Source organism: Egretta garzetta, unplaced genomic scaffold, assembly GCF_000687185.1.
Source record: "Egretta garzetta isolate BGI_Z169 unplaced genomic scaffold, ASM68718v1 scaffold143, whole genome shotgun sequence".
Taxonomy (NCBI): Eukaryota; Metazoa; Chordata; class Aves; order Pelecaniformes; family Ardeidae; genus Egretta; species Egretta garzetta.
This window is the reverse complement of record NW_009259310.1, coordinates 2042012-2050177: the sequence shown is the minus strand read 5'-3', so window position 1 is coordinate 2050177 and position 8166 is coordinate 2042012. Positions and strand designations below refer to the sequence as shown.

At 51.8% G+C, this 8166-nt stretch overlaps 1 protein-coding gene across 1 annotated transcript in view; it reads right to left on the bottom strand.

The window, feature by feature from the left end:
- Window positions 1–1888: 1888 nt before the first annotated feature.
- PNPLA7 (patatin like phospholipase domain containing 7) overlaps window positions 1889–8166 on the bottom strand; it is a 129208-nt gene continuing 122930 nt past the window's right edge. The window contains exons 34-35 of the mRNA XM_009636343.2: window positions 3780–3883; window positions 1889–2698 (exon numbers count right to left, since the gene is read on the bottom strand). Of these exons, the coding sequence (XP_009634638.1) occupies window positions 2618–2698; window positions 3780–3883 (185 nt within the window). The 3' untranslated portion in view covers window positions 1889–2617. The remainder of the gene's footprint in view (window positions 2699–3779; window positions 3884–8166) is intronic.

The following is an 8166-nucleotide window of genomic DNA, read 5'->3' as shown; positions in this document are numbered from 1 at the left end:
GCAGCTCTAATTAGCACACCCAGGAGTCCAGCATTTTTTGTTTTCTGCAACTCCTTCAACCTATGCAACCACGAGCCCAGCAGCTCACGCCCAGGCTGCAGGAGCAAGTCTGGCTGCCAGGAAGTTTAAAGTTAGAACACACAACTTGCAAATTAATTATCTATCGGAACAGAGGGGAAGAGCACTCCCGGACCAGCAGAGAGCAATACAAGTGCTGGGTTCAGGCTGACAGACCCGTCATCCTCCTGGAAAATAACCCATGGTGCATGTCCTGCTGCAGACCACTCGGCAGCCGGGGAAAAGGGAACAAGCAGAATCCGTCACTGCTTTGGGAAGCGCAACGCAGGTGTCCAGCAAGCTGCATGCATCCATCATCAGGAGGTCTGAAGGCTCCATGCAGAGACACCACCTCTGCAGGAGGTACTTCTAAGCATATCCTTTGAAGGCTGAAGACCACTGGCCTGGGATGAGCTCAGTAAGGGTGACCAGAGGACCTTGGTCATCTCTAGGATTAGCCCTATTCCTCGTTTCCCAGGGAAAGGTTCCTGTACTGTAATCTCCTATAAATACAGATGTTGAAGGGACTCACAGGCTTACATCTCCTCATCAGAAAACCACAAAGCTCTGAATCATGCATTGCTGCCGCAGGAGATGTGCTCCTCTTCCGTTTGCTCAGAGCAGCTCTGCAGAAGCAAAGCAGACAGCTGTAAGGTGGGCACTCACTCGCACTCGCTCCCAGTCTTCACAGCCTCATCACCAGCTTACGAGCCTTCCTCCTAACGGATGCCAACACCACACTGCAACCAACGTCAACAGAATTCTCCAGCTCAACAGGCGGTCTGTGCCTTCACAGAAGCCCCCAGCTGCTGGCCGCTCTACCTCCACTTCAAAAGCCAATTTTAAGTTTTCTTGGCAAGAATTAATTATTTTCAATAGTAGGGAATGATCTCCAGCAAATGCAACATTTTCTGTACAATTGCATTAACCAAAATCTGCATCAAAGAGCTGGACGACCCTTGCAGGGAAGGTGCCCAATCACTTCCATCGCTTCTGAAGGGGCCTGGGGCCTGCCGGAGGTGCAGCTGTGCTGGGTGGCCTCACCAAGGGGAGGGCTGGCATCCCTCTGCAAACAAAACACTGATCTGAGCCCCTGACACTGGAAAATACCATTTCGTGTGAGAGGAACAGCCTCCCTGGGTGAAGCTGCACCTTCACAGACACGATGGAGGAAAACACAATCCAGGGCAGGCAGAGAAGAGCCTGTGCCACGAGGGAGTGCATGGGGGAGGTCACACTTCACAGCACTTACAGCCACCAGGGTCCTTGGTGGTGCCTCCAAAGACATTTCTGGCCTCAAAATTGTGCCGCCCAGCTCCAGTCATGCCTGGAGGCATCACCGCCGGCTCCTGATGCACTTCGCATCAGAGTGCCAGGGCAGCTCAGCAGAGGAGGCAGCTTTGAGGAGCATCTTCAGTGCGCTGGCTAGCTGACAAATCCCCTCTGGGCAACAGCACCTAGAGCTAGAGCTGAGCAGAAGAGTTTACAAAAATCAAGAATTAGCTTGATTATCCAGCCAAGTGGAGCTATTGGCAACGACAGGCGCGAGACAAGAAGAGCAAGCACTGGGGGACTTCTGAACATGGTCCTGCTCACATCGACTGCTGCAGCCCTCCGGGGGAAGAGCACTGGAGATTTCTTTCCATTGCCTGACAACACACGGAGTCACTCCTGCTGGGGTTAGGAACTGAAAACCACATGCGTTTCTTTGCAAGTCTGATATAAGCAGAGGCAAGTTGGGCTCTTGTGTGCTGCCAACTGTCTCGGTGTGGGACCAACACAAAGGACCACGCAGACATTTCAATCCAGCAGAACAACTTTATTTCACAGGGCAAATCCAGCCAAGTAGTGATTCCAGAGTTGCCCGGCAAGTGTCAGCGCCACAATCCGTCAGTAAGTGTTCTGCCGATGGCTTGAGGATACAGGCTCTATAGCTAGCATTCACATTAATTGATTTCTTAGGTTTAGATTTCAAGTGAAATACATTCAGACTCGCTCCTGTCAAAGCACTGCTCACAAGTATGTGGTTCAAAGTCACTGAGGAGTTAATTACACAGTTACCTGATTTATGTGAAAAGAAAGCAATGCTGCTGCGACCCACAAAACCCTCCCTCTCTCTAGTGCTGCTGCTTGGAGCCTTTTCAGCACACGGCAGGATAATATCCCATCATTCTTTGGGCCTTCCCAGTAAAAACAGCGACTAGAACACACAGCAGCAGAAATCAAGGCAGCATTTAACTGCACGTTCCCAGCACGTTTCCCCTCTGCCAGTCTCAGAGTGCTTAATAACCGGCTGCTCATACTGGCACCTGTACGAGGGAATGTGGCACACATCAGCCACCCTCCACAGGAGGTCCAAAGGGACCTAGGCGTGATGCAGGTATTTGTGCTTAGTGCTGGCAGCTGAATGCCCCATACCCGGTCTGGAGAAGGAGGAAAGCTTGCTTAATTTCAACTAGCTGTTGTTTTGGTTTTTTAAAATATTTAATAAATAAATTCAGCTGCTGCCAGTACAAATGGGATGCAGCTCTCAGCCAGCAAGGTCGGACTCTTCTGAGTGCTAGTCCGGCTCTCCTGTGCTGCTTGCCTGGCCATCCACACTGAGGACATTCCTGCGCTTCCGTATCTGCATCTCTTCATCCTGAAGGAGAATAAATAAAAAAAAGCACAAATTCATTCCTCTCCGAGCTGTATAAAAATCTGTCCTCTCCCCCTCCACCTCTTCTTCATCCACCAACCATTACCCATCGGAGATCAGCCCAGCAAACAAAATCTTTACACCATCACTCCAGCTCCTCACTCAAAGCACCGAAGCCATCTTACATCCTGACACCTTCCCAAACCATTCACGTGCTCCCACTGAGAAACCCTTCATGTCCAACACAACAGGCAGCTTCACCTTTTAAACCTGCCAGCCACTCTAGCCAGAGTAAGAGCGGCAGGGATACGACCCTTCTGAGCTTTGCTTCTGAGGCTGTGGGCCACACTGTGTGAAGCCTGGCCTCAGTGCAGGTTTTCCCCAGGGTGGTCCTGATGTCCCACAGAATCAACTTTGGTTGGGAGGGACCTCTGGAGGGTGTAACAATCTCCTGCTCTAAGCAGGGCTAACTCTCATGCTAGATCCGGTTCTTCAGGGCACCTATTCGGTTTTCAAGTGCTTGCAAGGATGGAGTTTCTACCGCCTCCCTGCACAGCCCATTGTGGCCCTCAGCCATGCTTACTGGGAAATATTTCCCCTGTACCCAGTGAGGATTTCCTTTAGCACAACCTGTGTCTGTCATCTCTTGTCTTTCTGCTGTACACATCTGTTGCTGTCTCCTCCACAGCCACCCAGCAGGCAGCTGCAGACAGCAGTCAGGTCCTCTCTTGGCCTCCTCTCCTCCCAGCTGGAGAAAGCAGCTCCCTCAGCCTCTCCTCATGCTGCACGCCCTCCAGCCCTGACCCCCTCACAAGTGAACCCACGGAGTTGCGTGGCCAGGTTTTAACTGTGGCCAGGTTTTGCCACACACAGGCACCGCTGTAGATGACTGACCCGGGCAGGGTAAGCATGTGTCATTTCGTGTCTGTACTACACAAAACCCAAACTTATTTCTGCACAGTCCTCCTCAGCAAGCCCCTTCCAGGTGCTTCTCTCGGTATCCTTCCCAACACCTCCACCTCACACCATGCACACGGGACTCGGCAACGAAGCAGGCACTGCCTGTTTCTGGGGCAGTTCGTACCGAGTCAGAGTCTTCTTCAACCTGGTTGCTTATGAAATTGATATAATCATCCTTCTGGTTGTCCAGAATTTCTTCCTCGTATTCGGTCTGGTAGTCTGACTCATCTAAAGAGAGGAGAGAAAAAACACTGGTTTTAACCAGCATTCAGAGAGGCAGAGCAAACTGGGAGAGGAACGATAGCTGTCTCCATCGAGCACTGGTACAGGGCAGGGTGACTCCTGGCCAACTCTGCAGCTCAGGGAGCTGGGACTACTCAAACACAGACACTAACGCTCCAGCCAGCTCACAAAATAAACTGTGTCCTGTATGTGAACTGATGTCCTGGAGCCCTCTACGATCTAAGGAGCCTGGAGCAAGAGCAGCACGATACAAACTGTCTGTGATATTCTGGTGGTTGCAACTGCCCAGCCCAACGGGACGCAACCGCTGGCAATGGGGAGATGCTCCCCCTTCGTGGTGAATGCTCTGCACACAATAGTTGCTGTCTCCCACCCGTCAGTCCAGACAAGACCTGTAAAATACCTTCGCCAGACATGCCTGTGGGCTACCCATCCAAACTCCCCTGGACATATGGGTCACGGACGCACTGAAACAGGGACTTCCAGCCCTAGGGTGAGCTCTTCCTGGTGTGGAGGTGACAATGATGTCTCTCAATCTCTGATCCAGAGGGGACAGTGACATTTACACTCCCCTCCTCTCCACGGGGGCCAATCACTCGCTCTCTTCAGGAGTCCAGCAGATCAACATAATTTAGGGAAGCTCAAGAGTTGTACATGCTGAGGCACAGCGGCCAGCAGCAGGATGTGCCACCAAGCCCCCAGCACCAAAGCCCCTACCTGAGGAACGAGATCCATCACTTGCAGAGCCAATGACTCTTACAGAATCATAGAATCGTTTAGGTTGGAAAAGACCTTTAAGACCATCAAGTCCAACTGCCTTCCCACACCTTGAGATCACTTTATGGTCTGTAAAAGCACAGGAGTCACCTGCAGGCAGGACCAACTTTCCCATATCCACTCAATGGTCAAGGAATGGGCAGACGCCCGTCATCAGCCCCAGTACATGACCCAACGTTCCAGCCGCCACTCCACAGCCCCATCCCAACCAAGCATGAAACCAAGGCGTGCCGGCAGCAAAACAAAGCAAGTGGCAGTTGGCCACCTTCCCTTCACACAGTTCCTGGCATGCAGGTTTTCAGAATGCAAGTGAACGCATTAAAATGGCAGAAATTTATTTATTTATTTTCATTCGGATGCTCGGCTTTCCACCACTTTCATGAGTTAATTCAAGTGTGCTTTGAGTTGCTGAAGCAATACCTGTTTTTCAGCCCACTAGTGAAGAAAGCGGCTCGTGTTTAAAAAGGGTTCTTGATGAAGTATTTCTTTTGGGAACAGTCAATAGCATCTGCTCCACACTGAAGACAACAGCACAGTCTGTTCCACAGCATTTTCTTCTAACACGGTAACTACAACCAACTGCTAGAACATTAGGATTAAAGACATTTGGTCTTCTTTTTCTATTTTTTATATTTTTTTACTGTGGATCAGAGAATTATTGTTAGTTTAGACTAAAAACACTACTGGTAATCTTTGATAAAATGCACCAGAAAAACTGGAAACTCATCTGAACAGCAACAGACAGCACAAACAACAGTTTGAAGTTTACCGCTCCAATACAACTGACTGCCATCAAAACAAAACCCCTTGATTTTCCAAGTACTTTTCAGCATTTAACAGGTCTCTATGCAGATACAAAAATCAAGAGAGGGGTGTCCCTTCTCACATCCTTCACACAGCAACTCTGGCTGCTGGAGGACCAGAGGAGAAAGGAGAATGGAAGGTGGTCCTGTCGTCCCTAAACGTCACCTTCCATTGCCCCGCTCGGGGCTGAGTGTCCGGGGCTGCAGGGGTGTCCGCTCCTTTATGCTACAGAAGCTCCCAGAAACATCAGCAGCACCGAGGCCCCGCTGCCCTGCTCAAGGCACCAACACCCAGACACCGTGGTTTGAGAATGAGGAGATGACACCACAGAGAGGTACCCAAGCCTATCGTTAGCGGAGGGAACACATCCACAGCAAGACGGTCACGCTTCTCATGCCAAACAGCTGTTTTGTGACCCTGGAGCTTTCAGCATTTCTTTTATATATGCCAGATTTCTGCAGGCGACACCACGTTTGAAGAAAATTGGTGCTGTGTGGTGGAGGGTTTCCGTTTCACCAATGCTGACGGGCTTCCATGTAAATCAGGGAATCTGGTAGCTCACCGCAAGCCTAAGGTGCATTACTGCTTCTTGATAAAGGTACCTTTTAAGCAGCAAAGATGCAGAGGGTGACCTAGTGCCCAATAACTGCATCCCTTGAGAGGTTTTGGGATGTCTCCTGCTTCAGCTGTATTGCAAACCCAGGCATTTGACACCACAATTAACATTTCTCTTTCTCAAATCTTTTTATCCAAATGACTGTTGTTACAATTACTCTGCTATGTGACTTGATCCCCTTCAGCCATCAGCTGCTGCAAGCCGTGCCACCTCACCTCATGCCGTGAGACCTGGCCATGGGGCCAGCCCGAAGCATCGCTGCTTTGAAAAATGGGACATGAAGTCTGCCGGGGGAATTCACCAAAGAGCCTGCGCAACTTCAGTCCTCAGAAATCCCTTACAGGTGGGAGCATGACCAGGGACGTGGCCGAGCCACCCTTGGGGGACGGCATCTGTGCTCCCCTGGCCATGGCTACAGCTGCATAAAATGCATTTACAGCTGAACAAAGACAGAAAATCCCAATTGAGGAAGCGTTTGGATGCAGAACAGAAACATGGCCACAAATATTGCAGTGGCTCAGCTGTGAAAATGAGCTTCTGGTCTCCTACAGACGCTTCCGTAACTGCTCACTGCAGTACAGGTACCCAGGCTCCAGCACAGGGCTTCACCCAGATTCCCTCTACTCGCCCCTTCCTGAGGGACAATTTTTTTTTTTTTTTAAAAGGGTTTCAATCATTGCTCTCAGTTTTTGCTCAAGAGTGGAGAAGAAACTTCACCGCCCTTTCCTCCCAAAGAAGATACGACTTCTGACCTGGAGGCTCCGCCAGCCGCTGATCACTTGTACAGACATTTCTCCCTTCTGGGCTTCCCAGTCAATCAGAACATGACCATTTTCATTTTCTTTCTTTAGAACAAAATCATTGACATCATTTCTCCACCCAGCCTGAGACTTACAGCACGCTGTCAGGACAGACAGAGTGTTTCTAAATCCCTGCGGTCCGAGATCTCACTCAGGAAGCGATTTCCAGGGAGAAAAAAGGTTTCGGCCTCTTTGACAGCCATTTCAGAGCCATGCTACCAAGCAGCACTCTGTCCTCTTTCTTACATGGGGCAAAAGCAGTCAGACCATCTTTACCACCGTCACGAGCAGACAGACGCCAAAGCCTCACCAGCACGCAGGAGGAACCATCCAACAGCTGCGAGGCCACTGCCAGGGAGGTGTCACCCTCCACCTGAGCTCGCCTCGGTACAGACCCCATAGCTCCAGAGGCCTCTTTTGCGAAAAAGTGATGCCATCCTGGAGGCACCAAGGTGACACCACGTTCAGAGAAATGCCTTTACAGCCACTGCCTGCCAAAAAATGGGCAAGGTCCCTGCAGGCAGCACGTGGAGTCACCCACAACGTGAACACAAAGGCTCCTTCAAGACACGGTGCCCGCATGCGCGACTCTTCCCTGCCATCCTCCCCCTCCTCTGGACTCCATACAACCACCAGCCTTCACCATCCGCGAGGAGCACGTGGCACCGGCCCGGCCCGGGCAGCCCCGGCACAGGCCCTCCTTAGCCCCAAAGCTGCCATGTCTACTTTCTGAGAGACGCACCCCTTTGTTACACTCGTGCTCATGGCCTCACCCAGCAGAAAGCAGGTGGATCTGCTTCGAGTGTGGATCTGCTGGGGGGGAGGAGGGCTCTGCAGAGGGACCTGGCCAGGCTGGATCCATGGGCCCAGGCCAATGGGGTGAGGTTCAACAAGGCCAAGAGCTGGGTCCTGCACTGGGGTCACAACAACCCCACGCAACGCTACAGGCGTGGGGAAGAGTGGCTGGGAAGCTGCCCGGCGGAAAAGGACCTGGGGGTGTTGGTCCCCAGGCGGCTGAATAGGAGCCAGCAGTGTGCCCAGGTGGCCAAGAGGGCCAACGGCATCCTGGCTTGTATCAGGGATGGTGTGGCCAGCAGGAGCAGGGCAGGGATCGTGCCCCTGTGCTGGGCACTGGTGAGGCCGCCCCTCGAATGCTGGGTTCAGGGTTGGGCTCCTCACTCCCAGAAGGACATGGAGGGGCTGGAGCGTGTCCAGAGAAGGGCAAGGGAGCTGGGGAGGGGTCTGGAGCCCCAGGCTGCTGGGGAGCAGCT